This window comes from Myripristis murdjan, chromosome 2 (genome assembly GCF_902150065.1).
Source record: "Myripristis murdjan chromosome 2, fMyrMur1.1, whole genome shotgun sequence".
Classification (NCBI taxonomy): Eukaryota; Metazoa; Chordata; class Actinopteri; order Holocentriformes; family Holocentridae; genus Myripristis; species Myripristis murdjan.
This window is the reverse complement of record NC_043981.1, coordinates 4,072,405-4,096,678: the sequence shown is the minus strand read 5'-3', so window position 1 is coordinate 4,096,678 and position 24,274 is coordinate 4,072,405. Positions and strand designations below refer to the sequence as shown.

Sequence of the window (24,274 nt, the reverse complement as noted above, 5' to 3'; positions counted from 1 at the left end):
ATTAGCACTCGCTGCTTTACTAGTAAACATTTGATGGATGGCAGAGAACAGGAAGCGGGCAACTTCAGAGTCATCCCAAATGAGATTAAAATTGTCCACAACATAACACAGTGATTTAAAAACACTATGGCTTTGGAAATGGTTTTGACGTGATATCACAAAGATCTTTAGGGGGGTGCCAAGTGGCTCACCGGATAAGAGTGAGTACCATAGGTTCGAATCTGACCTCAGGCCCTTTGCTGCATGCCATCCCCTCCTTCTCCCCTGCCTTTTCCTGTCTCTCTCCACTCTGACTGTCAAATAAAGCAGAAATGCCAAAAAAAAAAATCTTAAAAAAAAAAAAAAAAAATAGAAAAGATGTTTACGTCCTTCTTTCACAAAGCGAGCCAGGTAGCAGCTATGGAATTCCTCTCAACTTTCATTTTGTTGCTATATTCACATTTCAGTGACATTTAGTTGTGAATTTAATAAACTATAATTCATCTCAGTGTGGTGGTGGTTTCCTTTTGGAAAACTAGACTGACAACATGTTTTGCTATGAGCTGTGGCCGGATAAAGATAATCAATTTGACCAATTTTGTTACCCTACCTCATTTTGTATTATTCCCTTATGTATTCTTTCTTGATGTCTTTCTTTTCTATTTCCCTTTTGCTTTGATGTTTGTGCTGCTGTTTGATGTTGAAACTTTTTTTTTGCTCCTGCTGTTTCACGGGTGAGGTCACGCTCATGAAGCACTTCCTCTCCTTGACCCATCCTCTCCGTTGCTCTAACTTCTCATTTTTTATATTTATGGTTGCCTTTTCCTTGGCTGCAGTTTTTTTCCTGGGTCTGGTACACGCTGTTCTGATCTCTCCCTGGCTCCTGGTAGAATGGGCCAGTTTGTGTCTGAAAATAACAAGACACCACACTAAAGCGTTCTGCAGCACTACAAACCTGGAACCAACATGGTTTTTAGGACACCGGCGTTTCACAAAATCTCATCTATCTATCCTTCTATATCTGTAATGAAACCTAGCAGCTCTGCAGTGTGCAGCCTATATTGGTTGTAAGCAGTTTTTTTTCCTCCTTTCCCTGTTTGCTATGGTGGAACGCACCAGCTGCATTAAGTGGGCCATTTATACGATGGGGGCAATTCATCTTACAAAGCCGTCTTATTAGACTGTCACTTACACAGTATGAACAGTGCCTTCAAAACGCCCCGGGGGATTTACTTGTTATTTTACTGCAAAAGAAAGAAAACAACCCCTAATTGGACTGAGTCATCTCATCTTCTGCTGGATCGAAATAATGATAAGAAGAAAAAAAAAAGGAAAAAAAAAAAACACCTCCAACTGCACACTTCCAGTATGAAGACGTCTGGTAGTGCTGACGCTGTTGCAGCGTTTGAACTAACATCAACATAACATGGCATTAACGCTTAATGTGTGGGTCATGCAGGTAGAGAGAGAGAGAGAGAGAGAGAGAGAGAGAGGTGGAGGAGTGATTGCCTGTCTGTGCTGTGAGGAAAGTAATCTCAGAGCAATCAAAAGGTGGGAGCAGCGGACAGCTCTGTGGTTCGCCTTCAAAGACCACAGGCAGGTAGAGGAAAATCATTAGGCACCGCTCCTGACCCCATAGGTCACTTTTATTGGACAACCGCTGTGTTTCGCATTAACCCCACCCCGCGCTGCCGGAGATGGAGAGAAACGGTGGCGCTGGGGGAAAAAACACAACAACATAAAAACTAAAAAAAAATAAATAAATAAATAAATATAAAAATAAAAGCCACTGCCAGTGTTGCGGCGGAAATCACAAGGGGCCATTAGCTGCCTCTAGGGAAAGTACACGGCCAAGTGGGAGGGTGCGTGTGGGAGGAGGTGGGGGTGGTGGGGCGCCACAAGTGGGTGTCCAACGGTGCCTTTCTAGTGCCACCATTTCCGATCGACAGCAAAGCTTTTACCTCTCACCTGGAGTTGGTCTGAATAGATGTTTTTTTTGTTTTTTTTTATATGACAGTGGGCCAGTTCATTTAGTTTCAGTGTTTCTGATTTACATAGACAGCTGGAAAGTAGAAGGGGAGGCTCAGACTGGTGAGATTCGATTCTAGACCAGCCGAGGGGGGGCAGATGTGGCAACAGAGGTGGGGAAATTAACCACTCGACTATCTCTGGGCAGTAATAGGTGGTGGAGTTGTGGATTGTGTGTGTGTGTGTGTGTGTGTGTGTGTGTGTGAGGCTGTGAACAGAAAATCACCTGCAAGCTGCTTCACATTCCTGTTAAAGGATGTCAAGGGAGCAATATGCACCTACACTGGAAGAGATACTGCACAATCTAAGCTCTATTTTAATTATTTCCTGTGTTCAGGCTGCCAATAAGAGCGCTTCATCAAGATTGTGGTTCATGTTTATTTACTCCTATATTTAAAAAGTTTCTTTAAAATATTAAAATGTCATTGTGAATTAAAGGTTGGTACCTTGGTAAAATTACTGTGAACAAACGAAGCCATGGTTGAGACAACTGGTGAACCTCTCTTTCATACTAGTGGTACTGTTGGTGCTAGTGTTTTCCTCAAAATGAAGATCAGATTTCCTAGAACTTTGGTTTTTCCATTTGCATATAAGATCTTTGCCTTTAGGACAAAATTTTTTCTCTTTGGCTTTCCAGAGAACCATCTTAGAAGCGATTTTACTCCATAGGCTTTTGACTCCTTCCACCATTCACCACTGCAAAAAACACCTTTAGGTTTTTAAAAGCTTGAGGTGTGTTGGTGCTGTAAAGCAATCCAGCAGATTTTCCTGCAAATCTGACTGTGAAATGCACCGTTGAGGCAGGTAGAGGCTGCAAGTCCTGCTGTTGTTTGTTTATGGCAAAGATATTTGTCTTTCAAAATGAAGGTGATGAGGATTAATTGATAATAAAATTAAAGCGGCTTGAATTCGAGATGGAAGTTGCAGGGAGAAGTCCCTTGCATGCAAACGCATAAAAAAGCCCCAAAATGCTCAATTATTGCTCAATTGCAAGATCTCTTCAAAACCTCATATGCAAAATGTTTTCGGGTGACACTCCAGGTTACAGGCTTTCATTAGACTTCATAGGTTTTTTCTGTTTTTAGAGCTCTTCATATTGCACACAGTGTAATTAGTAGTTAGTTATTAGCATAATTGCTTTGCAAATCCCTTTGAGACACAAGTGCTCAAACACAGAGGTCTTAATTTGCAATATTACACACCGAAGCATGGAAAACAGGGGTGTTTCAAAGACCAACACTGGCAGAACTTGTAACTTTTCAGCTATCGGACCTCTGTTCATTGTATTCTAACTTTTGTATGCTTTGGATAAAGCTGGCCATTTTGGAAAAAGTGCATTAATTCCTCAAAATATAAATTGGCCCAGTGTATCTCAGTATACCAAATACTTGACTTGCTTAGACAGCCTGCACTATGGAGGGATTCACATTGATGAGGTTTTCTTCAATCTCTCTTTCAGGCCAGTTGTAGCTTACTATGAGCAGAAATAGGCAATATCCTCAGCTGGATATTAATAATAGTAAAAATAATAATATACAGCCCCATATGGAATGGGATATAGCTCCTTATTGGTTTGAAGTGATGATATTAAACAGTATTATATGTGCAGGTGACAGCGCGGCACCAGCCAATTTCCCTAGATATGAAGAGGGGAAGATTGCAGGTGGGATTACCCTGTGTGTGATCAGGAAGTAGGCAGCCGCTACCGCCAACAACGCTGTCGCCTCGCTCTCCTGGTGATTGTTTGCCTTTGCGCCACCGCTTGTCCTCCTCCTCCGCTTCTCCTAGTTTCTGTTTGTCTTTCGGAGGCTCATCCTCCTCCGCCTCCCCCTCGCTCTGTTTGTCTTTGCGCACTTTCGGTCGCTGGGCTTTTCCTGGGCTGAGCTCTGGCTCGCTGTCAGAGTTGGAGATGACGATGCAGGTCTGGTCTCCTTTGGCTGAGGAGGGGTACGGAGGCCCAGATGGCTCTGAGCCAGCAGAGGAAGAGAGAGAGAGAGAGAGGGAGAGAGAGAGAGAGAGAGAGATGAAGATTATTTTATTGGCCAAGCTACACAGTGTAATCAGACTTTGAAGAGTTTCATTCCCAAGTGAGATATCCATCATCTGAAGTGTGTGACACTCCGTCTGACAAAATGATTGCTGACATGAAAGTAAAACTCCATACGGATCATTAGTGATGCTATTAGCTATCGCGAGTCCTTTACTTACAAAAAGTGATGTTTCAGAAGATGCGATCATCTGTGTATTTTCCAACTTTTTGCAAGGTAACTTCTTCAAAAATGGATGGATCTAGCCAAAACTCAGTTTGCCAGCATTTCTAGGCTGATACAAATCTTTACAAGGTTACATCACAGGAAGTATTTTCAAACTGAGGAAAGCTTATTTTGGTAGCTTATTGCCGCATTATCATCAACTGGAGGGCAGCACCCCTGAAGGCAGTTGGTGGTTCAGTGTCTTGCTCAAAGGCACATCAGCAACAATGCTGGGCGCTGCAGATGGGACACCTGTCTTCCTCTAGTCGCGGGCTCTCAGATCAAACAGCCGACATAATTTGCCGGGAGAATTAATTAACTCCATCTCTCATTGTTGTGTTAATTGCCTGTTTGCATCATGTGCAATCAAATCTAAACAAAATAATTGTCAGCGAGTGCCGCATCTGTGCTGTGAACAATATTCACAGCAAACAATATTCAAACTGTTGATCAAGGCAAAATGCCAATCAGAGCTCCTGCTTGGAACTTTCAATGAATGTAAGACTTAGCGTATTGCATCTTGTAGAATGGCTATCGTGCTAGATCTGTATTTCCAGCCATATCCTTGGGACCCGCCCTTCACTTAATTTTCATTCATACAGAATGTAGTAATTTTGTTAAGGTCAGGTGGAAATCTAAGCCAGGAAAATGTTAATGAATTCAAACATTACCCTAATGCCATTCACAGACTTAGCCACATTTAAAATTGTGGTTCAAGTCATATTGTATGAGGTGCTGCCAGTCAAAAACATGTTGGTGCCGCAGTTTCCCAGCTCTCAAAAATCTATCTGTGCTCATGGACGTAATATGTAGTGGCATCATTTGGTTTCAGCCAATCAGCTGCGAACACTAAGAGCACACAGCAAATCAGATCGCTCCTGTGACTCATAAGTATTCAAATCTTATAAAAACAGTCTTCTTGAAGTGCAATCCATTCAGACTTCAAGAGAAGTGCTATACAGTTACCTACTTTGACTTACCTAGTTATTTTTTCATTATTTCCTTTCACATTATTTGTTAAGCCTGAGGTGTGAAGTCTAACAAGACAGTAAGTTGTGAGACTCGGGGACGCAGAGGGCTAATTAGTGATCCTGCCTCTCCGTGGCTTGTTTCTTCAAAAGGCCAGCCTCTAGCCGGCTTCCTCAAATGTCATCTGAGTCTCGGGGCTCCTGGCCCCGCTGCTGCCCCCCTTCGCTAACAAGGCAAGTGAGACCACGGAGAGACGGCTCAATTTATGTTACGCTGTCCCCACCAAGGAAGATGTTAACGGGAAAATCCTACAGTGCCGTGCCTTGACTTTACCAGTCAGCCCCCGTGTTTTCCCAATCAGGGCCGCGTTACATTGGTAGCTGTTTGATAAAGTCCCAAAAAAACTCTGAATAAGTCTCTTATTCACACACAAACACATTAATATGCACCAATACACCCAAAAGCGTGTAAGCTTACTCCAACTCTGAAGCCTGGGAGCACCCTAGAACTTTGAGGGTCCAAATAATTCTGCAACCTTTAAGAAACAGCAAGGCCTCCACTGGCAGCATAAACACTGTAAGGAAAGCTTGTTCTGTAGGCTGCAAGGAGGGTGATAGATCCATGGTGAGTGACAGAGAAGTCTTGAAGAGGTGAATAGTCCTTAAGTAGCCAAGGATGCTGTCAAACAGGTGCACAAATACTCGCCTGGACATTAGTGTTAAGTGGTAAAATACAGAAACCTCCCGCGGTAAAGCATTGTAGCCAGTGAATGCCAATGGGAAGGCAGAGAGCCAGGAATGATCCTGCTGGCCCAGAAGGCAGACTTACATCAAACAAATGGCTTCCTATATACAGCGTGTATCTGTCTTAATGGGTACAAAGAGAGAAATTGCCAGGTGACTTGTAATAGAGCAAAAAGACATACTAAACATACCAGCATGCTGCAGCTGAAAAGGCTACAAAGGAACTCAACTCTGCAAGAATTCGATGTATTTAAAGACTGCAGATTCAAGCCTGAAGGGCTGAACACAGAATCAGAGATCCAGACTAAGGGCCTGATGATACAGGATGGGTTACGAAGGCAGAACAGCACAAGGTGTGCTGCAATGCTTTGCTTTGTGTTGGTGAAGTCTACAAAGCAGAGGCACCTGCTGTATTCTTGTTTTGCTGCTGCCAGGCAACAAAGGATCTGACCATCAGCTGTCAGTCATTCCACCAGGTGTTGTTTATTGTGCTGGGGCATCATGATTTAGCAAAATATAATATGCATTAAATATAAAGTAAAAAAAAAAAAAAATTCTTGAAGAGAAACCTTAAACATAAAAAAACATTCTCTTTGAACAGACAGTAATTCTTCAATATGGAAGAGGATTAGGGCCACATACACACACACTGAAAGTTCTGAGAAGAATCTCATAATTCTGAGAAAAAAAGTTAGAATTTTAAGAATAAAGTCAGAATTCTAACATTAAAGTCAGACATCAATTTCACAATTCAAGACTAAAGTCAGAATTCTGAGAAAAAAGTCAGATTTCTAAGATTAAAGTCCAAATTTTGAGAATTCAGTGAGAGTTATAACTTTGATCTCCAAATGTTGAGATTCTGACTTTTCTCAGATTTCTGAGATTAGTTTCAGAACTGTTTTTTTTTTTCTTTTCATTTATTAATCCTTTCCCATACTTCAGTAGCGGCCTTAACCTCAGGCAACAAAACATGTCTCATATCAAAGGATGGAAAAGTACAGCAGTACACCGAGTCAAAACTAGTCTTGATATCAAGTCTGGCGTGAATGCTAGCTTCGACTCGATGTCTGGTAAACCATGTCCATCAAAATTGATCAAAACTACATTTTCTCATAAATTCATGTTTTCTTGATTGCAGATTAATATAGCGCAATAGTCACTCAACCAAGAGCCAGGTCATGAAAGATTTGACCTGTTTTTAACGCTCATATGGTCTTGTTGGAAAAGAAACAGCCAATATTCTATTTGGCCACTTCTTTATCACCAAGATATCTTCACCTCTTCCTGAATCATTGGAGAGACATTTTTCCCTCTCACTTCACGCATCTCGTTTGAAGTATTAACACCTCACCTATCCGTCTGCACGCAGATGCACTGCTCCTCTACAGCTGCTGTCACAGTGCTGTGTGCATGCTGCTCGAATGCAAACTGACACCAAATATTAAATGTCTATTCTGTCTTCTGCTGTCCCTCGACATTGCACATGAAGTCCAGATGCCCCTCTGCGTTGTGTGTCACTATGCGTCATGACGCTCTTTAAATTGTCAATATGTCTCTGCACTGATGTCACAGCCGGTTTTCTGTACATCCATGTTGGAAGTTGCTTTTCTTGAAGGGATAACATCTGATACAAAACACTCATTCTGTTGACTCGGCCGCAGCCAAAGTGCCTATCTTTCTACATTTCTAGGGTCTGTGGATTGCAGTGTCACGTTGAGAGATATCTCCATAAATACAGTTGTTATTTTTCAGCACGGTCTGTCATTTACAGATTTAGCTGGTTGTTAAATTCCACATCCAGCAAGCTGACAGAGGCTGCTGCAGTGAATGCAAAGTGACGCTTGTGTGAAAGAAGAGTGTGTGCTTGCTGAATAGTTATCAAGCATCTGCTACAGCTGAGCATGAAATGGGGGGAGGGAGAGGGAGGGGGGGGGGGGAATTTTGTCAGTAAAAACCTGTGTGGGTGTGTGTTCTCTTGCTGTTCAAAGATGGAAGGTACTGTGTGTTTGAACTGTGCGTGTTTAAAGTGCACAATCCTCCTTTCCCATGGACCGAGCTGCAAACAGACCTTGCACACTTCCAATGATTATACACAGAATTTTACAAAGACAGGACCTTCAGAGGTGCTATTAGGCACCTCTGCTCAGTTTCAAACTTTATCTTCAAATGGAGAGCTGAAAAACTTGGATATGCTCGAAGGTCAATTTGACTGTCAGAATCATTCTTGTTATTTAGGGTGATATTTTGCGTGATAATTATCAGTTATGCATATTAGTAATTATAATTTGAAGGAGTTATGCCAGTCTTGCACCTTACCGCAACATCTTGGCAATTTGTGACTACAAAGGCTATTGTGAACAAAATTAAATGTTTCAGTGTACTATGCCATGACTAAACCCTCTGGCAGCTTTGTTGGAAGTCCTTGCAACTTTTGTAAACATGTAATTCAACATAAAATGTCACAAATAAATAAGCCTCAGTGGTAATTAAATTGTATTGAGACAATGTCTGCTTGTCAGCTAGCCAGCCATATCAGCTGAAAAGTAATTTTTCAACTGTATAAAACATAAAAAGTGTATTGATTTGTCAAATTACAAGTGACAAGATCCATTTGCAGTGTTTTCTACAAGCACTTTAAGTTACCAGTCAAGATGACAAGATTAAACTTGGCAGGGTCTATCCACATATACTGACACTTTGATTCCATTAAAAATAATTTTTAATTAACGACCCAAGTAACTATTTTACTGTATTATTTTACTGCATGATTTCCTTTCCAGTTTAATGAGATGAATTGAGTTGTGGTGTATTTATAAGAAGTGACTTAAAGGACGATACCAGTTATTTTGAATGTTTGGCTCATTTACTACAACCTACCCACATTTCACATGTCAACAAACCATTTTGCAAATCATGCAGGGGTATGAAAGATTTCTCAACAGATAATCTAAATCCCTTCATTTTAAAATATGAATTCTTGGTTGTAACACCCACCTTGTAATGTTCTGTTTCTGTCGTCAACATTCATAAACCACAGAACTGATAATTAGCTGTGTAAAGCAAATGTTTCTCCGGGGACTGTTTTCTGGCAGAGGGACTGTTTCACTCTGCCCAATTTCAAGTCATCAAAACACAACAGTGCTGCTGCTTGAAGTATGTACAGTTTCTACATTTTGTAGAAATTGTGCTAGACCTGCAAAATCACTGGTATGGTGCTATAATAGATAATAGGCAGATGAACAAGCAGTAAACTTTAGTAAGTAATGACACACCATTTCAGAAAGCCTATATTGCAATTGGAACCTCATGGGTTACCAATTAATAAATCATCCTTGACAAGTCAAATCAAACTGGCAAGTAGAGTGGGAGTGGTGATGTTCATTTTCCATTTGTGTACTGAATTTTACACATCGGACAACTAAAAGAAGTCAATTTACTGTCTAACACGCACAGTTACAAACACACACGAGGAGTCTGGAGAGCACCAGAGAATTTTTAAGTTTGTTTTCATGGCGGGAGGCTCTCTCGGATTGGATGAGATGAAACAGGAGCAAAGCTTCCTGCTGCTGCACTGGCGGCTCTAAAATCAAGTGAAACCACATGTAGAGATAGATTGCTCCGTGTGATGGCCATTACAAGGTTGTTCATATCAATATGACCATCAGATTCTGGAGAGCATGCTGCATTAAAAACTAAAATTACTGGTGAGAAGTTGCCTGACTGGAAAGGAGGAAGTAACCGGCTATTTATAGAGTTATCGTTATAAAGTATATTTCTAGTATATTGCTAGATACAATCACAAGCTGAGAGAGACATCAGCTACAGCCAACTTAACTTTTCCCAACTTCTTTGTGAGATACAACGGAAGGCACCTGCTCTCTCTCTCTCTCTCTCGCAGCTTGACAGGTGAGAATTATACTGTGTCCTTGTCATCTGCACAGAAACAGAGAGACGAAATTCTCTGAGCGAGAGCTATTTCAGACTCTGGCAAGCTTGCTTCCATCTTTCGCAATCACGCATCTCCATCTGGTGAAATCTGTAACGCTGTTCAAAAGTATTATGTCAGCAGACTGCCACGATTGATATTGACGGGAAAGAAAAATAAAGCAGTGAATGGACTGCAGCTTGTTTCTTTTCTCGCCAAGCAGGGGCTGATGGAATTATTGTCTTTTTCTCAATGGATTCCAGTTTGTTTTGCAGTCAGACATGTTGGTCTCCAGACTAAATTAAGTGTATGCATGACACAAAAGACAAAGACAGAGAGAGAGCGAGAGAGAGAGAGCAAAGCGAGAACCCTAAGGTCCTGCGTGTTTACATTTCCAACATACCCAAGAACAATGAACTTAATCCAGATACGGAGCATGTGTCTAGTCATTCTGCATGTGACTGACAACAGCAAAACAAGATATCAAAGATGGTGAAGAACTCATTATATTCATGAGTCTTTATTACTGTGCTGATGTGATGTAGCATTTGGCTGCATGGAGGTAAAAATGAAATTGAAGGCACTAGACAAGCAAGGGCTGAAAAGAAGAAACTGCTTTTATGTGGAGAGATTGTTTATGATATTACATCTAGTTGCAACTGGAGATTATCAGTCTGTTTTTTTTCTCAATTACTAGCCAAATGAAGCTCCTCCTGTGCCCTTCCCTTCAACCCCTTTCTGCTTCAACATTCAAAGCTTCTCAGAAATGGCACATTCTGCAGATAAGCAAATCCAAATTTCATATTATTGACGCAAGTGCCTCTTACTGCAATCAGCAATGCAGCCACAGGAAAAAATTCATTCAAAGCAGATTACCTTGTGGCAAGACGTCTGCAGCTTCACCACAGTTTTGATTTATAGGCCAGAGATAAAATAATCTGAGTAATACAACAGGAACTAAACAGTGACATGTATCCCCCATATCCATCCAAAAAACACATTTTAGCCCTGTGCTTTTGGTTTTGCACAAGCGATCTGCCAAGAGAGGAGTTGTGAGTTTGTACTCACAACATCCTCTAGTGGTCAGAATTTTCTTTGTGCAGCTTTAACCCATGAGCGATGTTAAGAGTTAAAACTCCTCCTGGAACTAGGGTGCTATCTCGGTTATAGGGACTCAACCCCTGGGGTAAAGAGAGGGACTATTTCCTGTGGTTGAAACAGGGGTAAGAGTTCCTGGTTCACCAAAAGAGTTCCCGTGATCTACGGACAGTTCCTGATTCAAGTTCAAGTTCATGTTTACTTAGTTTGTTTTTAGTTCCTGCAGTCGAAAAAAGGGGCAGATGTGTTTGGGATTAACTGGGATTAACAGCATCAACTCTACCTGACCTGGTACTCACCAGATGAAGGCCGCGGGGATTCACACATCTCGCAATAAGGCAATAGACCATTGTTGGAGTAAGTACAGGCCCCACAGCTCCATGTTGCCTTGGGAGGGACGTCTTCCGACAGCTTGCGCTTGGTCTGAAAGAAATCGACAGGGCTGGAATCGCAGAACATGACTCCCACTGCTGCTGATCTCCGCTTCCCCAAGAGCCGGGACTTAGGGCTCGGTCTGACTGGGGGCGTCCGAAGCCTCTTCGCCTGAGGGGAGAAGTCCTCATCCAGAGTTGTGGAGGTCTGTGAGCAGGACTTTGCCTTCTCATCCTCTGCGTCTTCAGAGTTGCTCCCTCCGTCACCCGTTGTGAGAGACGCCTCTGGGAGGACTGATGGAGAGATTTCCTCATCCTCCGATCTCTTCCTCTTCTTTTCCTTGCTGCCGCTGGGGGAGAAGAATGAGCGGATGTCGTGCTGCTTGTCCCTCTCAAACTGCAGGAAGACAGATGCAAACTCAAGACTGTTTTTTATATCCATAGTGTTTCTCACAGCTCTCCTTTGTCCACTTATTTCAAAGAATGGACACTCTTTGAAATAAGTAAATTAATCTATCTTTCATATACACTATATTACCAAAAGTATTCGCTCACCCATTCAAATGATCAGAATCAGGTGTCCTAATCACTTGGCCTGGCCACAGGTGTATAAAATCAAGCACTCAGGCATGCAGACTGTGAAACAAGACATTTGTGAAAGAATGGGCTGCTCTCAGGAGCTCAGTGAATTCCAGCGTGGAACTGTCATAGGATGCCACCTGTGCAACAAATCCAGTCGTGAAATTTCCTCGCTCCTAAATATTCCACAGTCAACTGTCAGCTCTATTATAACAAAATGGAAGCGTTTGGGAACAACAGCAACTCAGCCACGAAGTGGTAGGCCACGTAAAGTGACGGAGAGGGGTCAGCGGATGCTGAAGCGCATAGTGCAAAGAGGTCGCCGACTTTCTGCACAGTCAATTGCTACAGAGCTACAAACTTCATGTGACCTTCAGATTAGCCCAAGTACAGTACGCAGAGAGCTTCATGGAATGGGTTTCCATGGCCGAGCAGCTGCAGCCAAGCCACACATCACCAAGTGCAATGCAAAGCGTCGGATGCAATGGTGTAAAGCACGCCGCCACTGGCCTCTAGAGCAGTGGAGACGCGTTCTCTGGAGTGATGAATCACGCTTTTCCATCTGGCAATCTGATGGACGAGTCTGGGTTTGGAGGTTGCCAGGAGAACGGTACATTTCAGACTGCATTGTGCCGACTGTGAAATTTGGTGGAGGAGGAATTATGGTGTTTGAATGCTTCAGGATACCAAAACATTTTGGACAATTCCATGCTCCCAACCTTGTGGGAACAGTTTGGAGCGGGCCCCTTCCTCTTCCAACATGACTGTGCACCAGTGCACAAAGCAAGGTCCATAAAGACATGGATGACAGAGTCTGGTGTGGATGAACTTGACTGGCCTGCACAGAGTCCTGACCTGAACCCGCTAGAACACCTTTGGGATGAATTAGAGCGGAGACTGAGAGCCAGGCCTTCTCGACCAACATCAGTGTGTGACCTCACCAATGCGCTTTTGGAAGAATGGTCAAAAATTCCTATAAACACTCTCCTCAACCTTGTGGACAGTCTTCCCAGAAGAGTTGAAGCTGTAATAGCTGCAAAAGGTGGACCGACATCATATTGAACTCTATGGGTTAGGAATGGGATGGCACTTCAGTTCATAGTATGAGTAAAGGCAGGTGAGCGAATACTTTTGGTAATATAGTGTATATCTCTTTGGTGCAGGGTGACATGTCTCCTATACCTGACACCTCTGCCAAACACATTATATTATAAAACATATGCATTCGCAAAACACTATATAATTGCATGCTTTAGGGGAGTAGCAATTAATCGATAATGCAAAATATTGCAATACTTCCTCTTGTGAGACAATATCGATACACTTGTGTCAAGCACTGATGTTAGAGTCTTCAACTATATTTGCACAGATGCACATTTGAGTTCCTATGAGGCGTATTTGTTCCTTGCCTTTAGGTATTTAACTGGAACTGTTCTGTTGTTTAAATATTGCGATTGCTGTGCATACTAAAACACTGAAAAACATGACTGACTCCTGCTTACTGAAAAAATAATGTTTTTCTTCTTCAGTTACAGATATTGTGATGTATCACATCTGACTATCTAATAATATATTGCATATTGCAGAATTGCCTGTATCGTGGTACCATCATTACTGTGAGTAAAACATCATGATTGTATTGCATCGTCAGTTACCCACTGAGTCTCACCCTAGTATCAGTCCCGGTGGTGCTAACAACACATATTCCAGTGTACAAATTCTCTCTCATAACTCTCATATTCAAGCATGTGCCATTTGTTAAACTGCAGCACATTGTTGTGTTGGAGACTTTATTTTTTCCCAACAATGCCCCACAAAGCAAAATATTCTGATTCCAAGTACTATGCATCGCAACAAAGAATAATGAAAACTACCTGCTGGCAAATAATAGATTGCTAGAGCACTCTGCGATGCAGAAGCAGGCTTTGAATTCTTTCAGTTCAGATAATAGGATGCATAATGCTCTAAAAAACACTACAAACACAATCTGCTGTCCTGCAGGACAATAGAATTGGACAATTCTTGAGATACATGCGAATCCCACGGTAATACATGGGGATTATGGTGTTTAATTATCATGCAACCCTAGGTGTATGGGTAATATATGGTACTTTCTTAAAAAGCACTGACACAATCCACTATCCCTGCTGTCTCTTGTGGACTCACATGGGAAAAGAACACGCCGTCTTTGTCATTGCACATGTTTCCCTCCAGCGGCAGGTGCATCTCGGTCGGCGTCCACACGTCGGCGAAACTGAGAAACTCCCACTTGTCCTTGTCGCCCTCCTTGGCCTCCAGGTATTCCTTCCTCCCATTCAAAGTGCTGCCTGTCACCGTTTCCTACATGAACATTGGTGAATGATGAACACCGGTGGCATTGCCATTACAGCCTTTCCGTTTTCAGCTCATTCATCCTCTTTCTCACTCTGGTCTTCCAACTGTAGTAAAAATCATGTTCAACAAATCATATCTTTATCGGACACCATAAAAGGAAGCCAAAATTGTACTGTTGAAAAACTGTGACTTTAACTACACAATTTAACTAACTTTATTAACTACAAATCTTGACAACTTAGCTGCGATTATTAATGCAACTCCCCAAACTCTCAACTCATATGCAAATAAGTGTTAATGATGTCACATGAGAGAGGAACAAAGTGTTAGTTTACATGGACTGCTGCCATGTATTGTTGTATGATGATTTATCAAGGTGTCTGTGGCTATCAGAGACTTCGATTCAAATGAAATTTAACACTGACTTTACAAATCCTGACAAGTATATAGGTAAGGTATTACATATCTGGACCAAAGCAGAAGTACATTTTAGGCAGGAATATGGTCAGTTATTAACTACATGACTATATGCTCAGTTTCCTTTTGGTTACATTAACAATGTGCTAAAGTAATAAATCTAACCATCACTTGTTTTTCTGCAGAATATGAACAGTAAGTGGAAGGATTTGCTTGGACTTTTCTCTGAAGATAAGTGGATGTGATGTAAAGTGAGCTCAGTATAAAGTATAAAGTGAGCTACAATAGGCCTTTTCTGTGCCGGTAAAGTGGAGCAGATCAATATGAATATAAGTATAGGGTTCAGCACGCTGAGAGTTCAGAAATGCTGATCTGATGCAGAAGAACTTGACTCATTTTGACAACAAGAAATAGATGAATGCATAAGAATAAATAAAATGTGCATATTAAAATTCAGGCCTCATTACCTCAAATTGAAGACGGTTTACTGGATTTTAAGGCTGAATATCTGTAATTTCCAATGTACCGCAACCAAATTCTTTGACATTTTAAGACTTTTTGCCTAAAATGTCACATTGACGCCAGCCTGTTTATTCCTAATATCGCTAAACATTTTTTTTTATTGTTAAAACTTAATCTGGCTTTGATTATAAAGCAGATTATTGTATAAATGGCTTCTATATGAAATATGATGAAAGCAGCTGATTAACTAGGGAGTACTTTTACTTTTACTTACACCTGAACCATGTCCGAACAACCAAGGATGCACAATCCTTTAAGCATAATTTGATTTTGGTTGTTTGTTTTTCTTTTTTACATTGCATTATGTGATTTCAAGTGGTAGAAACAGCGTAGCACCATGTCCGCTGTGCTAGTGGGTCCACCCCGGTACCTTTCTGTTGAGCATGGCCCACATGACGGTGTCGAAGGTGCCCTTGGCGATGAGGTAGTGGATGTGGACGGAGGAGGTCTGTCCGATGCGGTGGGCACGGTCCTCTGCTTGCTTGACGTGGCCCGGGTTCCAGTAGAGCTCGGCAAACACCACGTGGGTGGCAGCCGTGAAGGTCAAACCCTGGACAGAACAGAAACACACACACACACACACGGTAAAAATAGTCCAATCAGGACAAAAATATCCTAATTGCCATGAAAAAGTAGTGTACAGTTGATTTTCTTGCAGTAGGAGCATACTGTAGTTGACGTCAGCCACGTAAACACTTAAATCACCTGCTTTCTTTGGTAGGAATTTTTCTGTGCATACTTGTTCACTTAGAGGGGCATTAACAAGTTTCTAAATGTGAAACATGTAATTAGTTAATAATGGATAAGGCTACATGGTTTTACATGCACAAACACTGCTTGTGAAGCACTGCAACCTTTTCAAAAATAGTTATTGTTCAAATTAATCATTATTAAAATGCACACTGACTGTATTTTATCACTTCCCTGACTCATATTTTGACCAGGTGGTCCAGGGATTTTCAGGTGCCATTACAGTATCCCAATAACATTTGCAAAATGGCAAACAGACCCACAAAACTAAACAAAAGGAGGCCAGTGTCTTCATTCAATACAAAATCATTTATCTAACCCTTACTGCTGGGATATGTGCAGAATTTCAGTTTTATTAAACATTTGTGTTGTCTTTTCCATGACTATTCCATGGCATAAAGTGGCTACTACAATCACTTGAAACGTGCATACATTATGGGGAAACACAGTCTATTGTGTTAACAGTCCTTCAAAGCCAAATCCAGCTGCCAGCTTTACTCAACCAAATGAAAGAGAGCAAGATTAAAACCAAAGAACGCAGTTAAGTTTTGCAGTCTTGTAGTGTGCCTGTAGGTCTGTGTGTGTGTGTGTGTGCATGTGTGTGTGTGTATACCTGTCCAGCTGCCTGGATGCTGAGGATGGCTACACGGGTGCCGGGGTCATTCTGGAACTTGTGCACCATCTGGATTCGCTCCGAGGATGGCACACTGCCGTCGATGCGGATATAGCCCGCCTGAGACACCACAACATTTATTGTGTGAAGGAAGATTCAGCTCACAACAACGCATGACACATTCACAGTTACATTATCAGTCGGGTATGCTCAGCACCAACTCAGAGAGCAAAGTTTTCTTTTTAATACCTTATTGCTATTGTCTGAACAACAAAAAAGTTGATAGTTAATTTTATCTTTACCTCTTAAGGGGACATTTAAGGGAAAATCTGAGTCAAGAATTTAAAGTAAACCACAAAAAAGGTACTGAGCCAGATCTGGTTTGTTGTCACGATGTCACTATGTAATAATGTTCTCTCCTCTTTCAGTAACTACCACTGATGTGCCCTTAAGCAAGGCACCTAATCTCGTATAGTGACACTGCTCACTGGCTGAAAGTAGAAAACTCAATTAAGTAACACACATCTCATTCCTGCACCATATTTAGTTGTTTAAAACATTTGCAACTTGACTGAACAAACCCTGGTATGGATTCAACACCATGACGTATGGCAGCTGCTGGAAGTGATGAGGTAATGTTCTCGAGAGCGCCATCACCTCTCCGCTTTCGTTTGGGGCGTCTTATCATGATGCGTATTGCTTGTCATCCCTTTTTTTAGCCCGCTTCCTGCTAATTGGTGAGTGTGAACACACCACAGAGCGGGTGTCTCATGGCAGAGGGTGTTACCACGTGTCATACCGCTGCATCGCATTCAGCCAACACCTCCCAGACCCCCGTGACAAACGCACGCACACACACACACACACTCACACACTCTCACAACTAAAACCCCTTCACAGGTTACTAGCGCCGAGCTGAGAGAAATCGTTTGCTTGTGATGACTTGTGAAATAGGCCTTGGGAGATTAGTTGTGGAAGAAAAGTTGCACACTCAAACTTCAGTGATGATTTTCTCAGTTAAGACTTCACTTCTAAAATGAGATATCCGCCATGTGACAAATGTGCTCTTACAAACGGATGCACGGCACACAGCTAAAACAAACTTTCTAATGGATACCAGGTGCTTCAAATGCCCGTGACTAATTGTCTGTATTTGTCATATATAATGAATTTCATGTTGCGCTGTGTTTCCAACAGTCAGTGTTTTGTGAATGAAATCTTGAGTACTGCACTCCAGTTAGACTGAACGGCCGAAATTTGCATACATTTGGAACAGAAAAATAATAATGTGATCGCTGACATCTGCTTTATTGCTCTTGCTGACGCACAAGCTATACTTGTGAACCCTATGACTCAATAATATTTGTAACTTAATCACAGGCGAGGCAGGGTTTTCACTCGCAGACACAGCAGGACTATGGATTAGGGAATAAAACTATAGTATGTGGCCAATTACCTCTGTTTCAGCCAGGAGGAGCATTGAAATATGAATAAATTCTGCACCATTAGTATTTTCAGCTAACTGTTAATGGGGAACTCAGGGCTCAGTGGCTAGAAAAACTTTCAAATCTTAAATGAATTGATAGAAATGAAGACATTTGTCCCCAAATAAGACACACACACACACACACCCAACACAACTGCTGCAAAATCAATGGTAGCACAAATTTTAATACTTTTAAAACAGGGTATCCTGCAGGTTTTTAAGGTTTTTTAATGCCACCTAAAATTGGTTTAAGACTGATTTAACAACCAAATCACATAGGTTGCATGTTATACTACAAATTAATGTGAGCGAACAAGAAACACAAAGTAATCTGACATTAAATGGTGAAAAAAAAAGGCTGACATGGAATGTTGATTTTTTTTTTTTAAGAAAGATGGAAAGAGCAGTTATTTTTTTCTGGGAGGTAAATGGCAAATTTGTATGCTGTATATTTCTCACATTTCTCTCTTCTGCTTTATGTAATTCTACATTTTGTGTTATTTTCATGCAATGTCTCATGGATCGGTCGGCTAGAAATTGACTGATTTAAAATAATAAATCAGAAAGTAGCCATGAAAATATCCATGTGTGGACTCGGGTCATACTGACGTTAAAAAAAATAATAATAAATCGGGCCCTTGTGAGGTCTCATTTGAACGACTGTGGCCCACCACCTATTATGAGTCTGACACCCCTGCTGTGGAGTGACACCAACCCCAGCTACAGCTCCATGTTTGGAGGGAAGTCTTTTCTGGCCCTGGCCTCTTCTGATGGAACATTAGATTGGTAAAATAATCCATGCTGTGCTAACAAGCTAACAGATACTCTTCAGCCAAGTGGAGGATAACAGGTGCAGGTGAGTCACTCAATCAGGGGGAATGAGGGAGGCTGTGTTCTGATTGGGTCACTCTTACATGTGAAAGTAGCTTTTAACCCTCCTATTATGTTTGGGGTCAATTTGACCCCAGCCCATGTTTAACATCTCTAAATAAACGATTAACATCATTTTTTTTGCTTCATATTTAATGAGTGTTCCTAATGTAATGGGTACCACCGGGTAAACATGAATCAATCAATGTCCTGTACACACTTTGTACACATTGGTTATAATGAAATAATATAAAGCCATTAAAACACCAAAAAGATCCAATTTTAAATCAATCGGTGAGATTTTATGGTTGCATATTTTTCTATAGTGGCATAATAGGAGTACTGGATGTATAAGTGGGGGTGGGGGGAGTTATGTTTTATTTAAAGGGCTATTTAGGTTGTCAACAAAGAAACATAAAGTACCTGACACATAAACTTTGGTAACAATTTTAATTATAATAATTTTGTGGAAGTTTAAACTGCTGGGGTCAAATTGACCCCAAACATAAAAGATGTTACAAAATGTGAATATAACAGGAGGATTAATAACCCGGCAAAACCACTGGTTTGACTCAGGAGAAATCAGCTGATAGGCCTCTCTCCACAAAGAAAGGACTTTTGATTCTCACTGTTTCATGATGTTTTCTACACCCAATGATAACAATAAAAATCACTGTGATGAAAAATTACTTATTTTAGTTTATCATCCATTTATTTCCCCTTTAAGACATTTTTTCAAGTTCTGTGGATGTACCTTGGCCTCAATGACAGCCTCGGTGCAGGCCTGCAGCATGGTGAGGTGATGGGCGAACACCAGGAACTTCAGCTGCTCCGTCTCCAGCATCATCTTAATGTAGTCCTTCACGGCTCCCGCCTGGACGTGCACGCACCCGCGTGCCACAAAACAGACACAGAAACAGACACAGATGAATGAGAGCCAGTGAATCCATCACTGGAAGACCACACACAGGAATCGGCTAGATCAGTGAAGAAGTCAATTAATCACAGTGGCATCCTTTCTCTGTGATCGATTCTCTATTGAATGCCACGGATCCAGACTTCAAAGGAGAGAGCACACGGAGCGACTCGGGCGCATTTGTCAGCTCGCAGATAGTGAGAGCAAATCAATACTTCACGACTTGGAGATATGATTGGTGTGTGGTCTTTGTTTTTGTATTGAATGACATCAGTTGCGAGAAATTTGCTTTCCCGTTGGTCGTCTGAGGAGGTGAATCTCAGAATATCACAATATAAAATGCGGTGACAGTATTCAAGATATTTTAGGGCCTTGACTTTAGAAAAAGTTTGAAATTATTCTCTCCTTTCCAGGACCTGGATACACCTTGAAATTTATGTAAGCTGGTTACTTTCCAGAGTGACAGCTGCAGTCCAAATTTCCTGCACTGAGTAAAACTTCGGTTTCATAACTGGTTTTATTCTTGTTGTATGTACTTGTTTTATTCTTATGTAACACTGTTTTAATTCATGTCTGGCATCCTTTGTTTGGCTCTTATTCATCATTGTTTTATCCTTTGTCAAGAGCATGGTAACGAGACTGCTTTGAAAATGTAAATTTATTATGTGAGGCTCAATTTACCAGCGGCTGAGTTGTCGCTGGTGGTACCTCCCACCCAGAATGACTGTGCGGAGCAAGATAAAGAGGATGGTGCCATCTCTGCTGAGTTAAATGCACCCGGCAGGTAGCCATAGCCCATCTGATGACCATTTCACCATGCCATGCTGACCTGTGATCACCCAGCGCTGGCTCTGACTGCTCCTGTTCACTTCTGCAAAACTGTGGTGGATGTATGATTTGGACAAGCATGTCATCGCACAGCCCGCCTTGGCTCATTTCGGGGGCCCCAGGGCAAAAAGCCTAAGAATAGCACCAACTAGGGGGAAATATCGAGGCTTGATTTGAGTGGAGCAGAGCCGTTACGAGACGGTTTTGCCGACAGGCCTTGCTCCGTGGTGTAAAAACCACCCCTATAATCTCCACACGTCCTGCAACCTGCCAACCTCTGCACCCATCACACCTGCTCTGGTGGGGGAACCTCTGCTTTGCCTTGCCGATAATTAGCCAACGTGCCTGATAATGAATCTCCTCGCCAGGCCTGCCGACCCTGTTCTGTTCTGGGGGGTCCTCATTACTGACGGCTTGGCTTCGCCTGCTTCCTTCCGCTGAGTTTAATTAGTGCACAAACTTCTCTGCTGTCTGAAGCGGCCCGTTAGCTTGCTTTAAAGTCCAGCATCAGAGCCGTCCTCTCTGGGTAATTGGGAGCAGATGCTTGGCGGGTAAAGCAATAAAAATACCCCAAAGGCGCTTGGCAGTTCAGTCGCCAGGCGGACTGGCAGGCAGGCAGGGGCCGTGATGCTCGTCAGAGTGACATAGATGTGTGAATCGATCACGCCATTCCGCCCCTCCCCACAGCCTACCAAAAAAGGAGCAAGTACATTTTTTTCTGTCTTTCTTTCTTTCAAAAGTGGAGAAAGTGTGCCTGACTCTAAAAACCGATAGGAGAGGAAATGAGACTGGGCTGGTGGTATCGGTTTTGGGCTGGGTTGAGTGGGCGGGGGGGTGGGGTGGGGGCTTTGTAATGAAAGGAGGTCCGGTGTTAGGCTAAACCAAGCAGAAATCCAATCAGCAAACAACGCCAAGCGCAAAAAGATCCAAGCTTGGAGGCAGGCTGAGCGGGCGCCGCGTCGCTGATTGTGTTCTGTGGTTATCTCCGGTCTTCGTTAACCCTGGGGCCAGGCTCCTCATGGCTGAGGGCGTAGGGCTAATTGAGAGGAATGCGGGCCCTCTAACACGGCAGATGATTGGAGAGCGATATATTTGTTGGAAATGTTCACACTAAACTAATTTTTCCTCTACAAATAGGACAAGGAATTCTACTTGTATGGTGAGCAAGTGCTTCACAGTAAAAATATAGCATTTACGCCCCATGGAAAAAACCTTGGAGTGACATCGATTCGAAATAATCTGAATGGTGCCTAATGTTGCACCAATTTAGGTTACCGTCCTATATTCAACTTTCCCTCAGTGTCTTATTTCTTCTAGGCCCTGTCCATTCTCATCAGTTGTCTGTCCTCCGTTTAGCAAGACCAGCCTGGCTAATGAGGTTGGGAACCGTTCAGATGCTGAAACTGATGCAGAGAGCTGACATTGAGGAATAGGAAGTCTAAAATAAGAATTGGGCTCGCACCTTCACTGTGCCTGTTAGATTCCCGATAAGACAAGAAGCACCAGGCGCTCTGACCCCAACCTTCCTCATAAGCATCGAGCCACCTTCCCACATTGAGCTTGCTTATTTTTCTCTCATTAAAAAATGTCACTTCAAACTGAGGACCAACTGAGTCTCCATGGCAACAACATCACAGAGATGCTATTTTGGAGCAGTGTGTAACTTTGAGATAAGGTGTAATCATGCCAGGCTGGACGCAACTGAATAATACCTCAGTTATAACTCCCTACTTTGTCTAAGTGCTTTCACTGGTGACCATTACGCTCTGTTACCATAGCAATGGTCTCCCTTGAGATCTCATTGAGCGCTTGGCCAAGCGCTCTGAACATCAAATGATGCTGCGCCACCAATTCATGATTTCCTGGAAGCTGAAAATGAATAAAAATTATATTCTTTGGCCAATTTTTAAGCTAGCAAAAAACTGTTCTGGCTAACATATTCAGAAAGGATTTCAATTGCCAGCCTTCAGAGACGGTGTAGAGGTCAAGACCACATGGGAGAGAAAAAAAGCTTGCACACAATACACCTCCCATCAGTGCAGGAATCAATCCATTGATTGCCAGCTAGTCCATACATGTCTTGTATGGCTGAGTGATGTGCTGGAGTGTTTTCTCACAGTTTGTCTGCTTATAGCGGCCATGCTTTCTCCGCTTAAAAGGAAAAATCCACACTAAAACATTTACACTATTTAAAACAGCTATTAATGATGCACCCATGGGTCTGTTTTAATGTTAGTGGTGTATTTTTCTGATTCCTGAAGATAAATTATTCAAATGTAGACAAAATGACATCACATTGAGATATTTCCAGTGCAGCTAGAATGGTGTTTGATAGCGGAAAATGTTTTGTACCTAAAATGACATCTTTCTGGAATCACTTTTCCCCACTGATGTTCAAAAATAATGCAAGGAGAAACCTATCAAGGAAGAGGCAAGAAGATACCACGTTCTTTACCTCTTTAGTAGCATCAATAAACCACAATACACCTCAGCCACAAGACATATTAGTTTGAGCAAAAGGCATGAATTTCTCTTTTTCTGGCAATGACAGTTAGCACTGTCATTATCGCTCTCTCCACCTACACTCGGCGAATGTGAACGAGGTTCAGGCCCGTTTTCTGGAAGTTGTCAAAAGTCATTCTGGGAAACGCGGGAAATCACTAACTGAAGTAGACAAGGCAGATTGAGGGAAAGTAGGTACACCAAAAACATAAATTACAACACTTCATCACCAAGTAACTCCTGAAATGCACTGAACATTACAGACTGACGATATAGGTGTATAACAATGTAATTGTGCCTGAGGGGGATTTTTTCCTTTAATGGTTACTGCTGTTATTGAGGATAAACACAGACTATATCTGTATCTTTTCCTATAGGCATTCTGACCACACGGGCTTCACCATCCCTCATTTGCCCTGCATAACAGCCAGCTAACCGCCTAAAATATAAACCTATCAACTTCAATGGTACTGAATTAAACAGGATGGTGAGTCACAGTGTACCAACTTTCTCATAGCAGTACTTGACTACCTCTGCACAGTTTGTCAGCGCTGCCTTTGTGTATTTTGTGTGATATGGGACCAAATGGACAGATGCTCTGCGTGCTCTCTCTTTCAGCAGAAATCACAAGTGTCAGATGGGGCTTGCAGGGTAGCCTACATATGCACTGGTGTGTCACTTTTAATAATGAACACATAGAAAGCTTAGATGGCGCACAGTCTGTCTTCAAATGCTTTATTTCCAATGTAGAGCGTGAGCTATGTTTCACCATTTCACAGCAACGCTCCAGTGCTGATTTTGTTGACTGTAGGTATTTATCAACTGCAATTTTTCCAGGGCATAAAAGAGACAAAAACTAAAAAAAAAAGGAACCTTTGTTGGCATTTTTGTCAACAAACTGAAGTGAGACAAAAATGCCAGAAATAGACGAATGAAGAAACACCTCCAGTTCTGTTAGGGAGGCAACAGATGTATGGGCAAACCTGTCTTTTGATATTAAGCACTGTATACAAAATAATAAGCTATAATGAGGAGTGTAGATCAATTTATGCATAAAGGTGACCAACAAATAATTTAATAATTTAGGCATTT

At 42.0% G+C, this 24,274-nt stretch overlaps 1 protein-coding gene across 2 annotated transcripts in view; it reads right to left on the bottom strand.

Moving 5' to 3' along the window:
* zranb3 (zinc finger, RAN-binding domain containing 3) overlaps nucleotides 1-24,274 on the bottom strand; it is an 83,810-nt gene that overhangs the window by 34,895 nt on the left and 24,641 nt on the right. For both annotated transcript variants that reach the window (XM_030073652.1, XM_030073643.1), the window contains exons 9-14: nucleotides 19,691-19,810; nucleotides 16,581-16,700; nucleotides 15,588-15,767; nucleotides 14,111-14,284; nucleotides 11,294-11,762; nucleotides 3,681-3,974 (exon numbers count right to left, since the gene is read on the bottom strand). In XM_030073652.1, coding sequence (XP_029929512.1) covers nucleotides 3,681-3,974; nucleotides 11,294-11,762; nucleotides 14,111-14,284; nucleotides 15,588-15,767; nucleotides 16,581-16,700; nucleotides 19,691-19,810 — 1,357 coding nt within the window. The remainder of the gene's footprint in view (nucleotides 1-3,680; nucleotides 3,975-11,293; nucleotides 11,763-14,110; nucleotides 14,285-15,587; nucleotides 15,768-16,580; nucleotides 16,701-19,690; nucleotides 19,811-24,274) is intronic.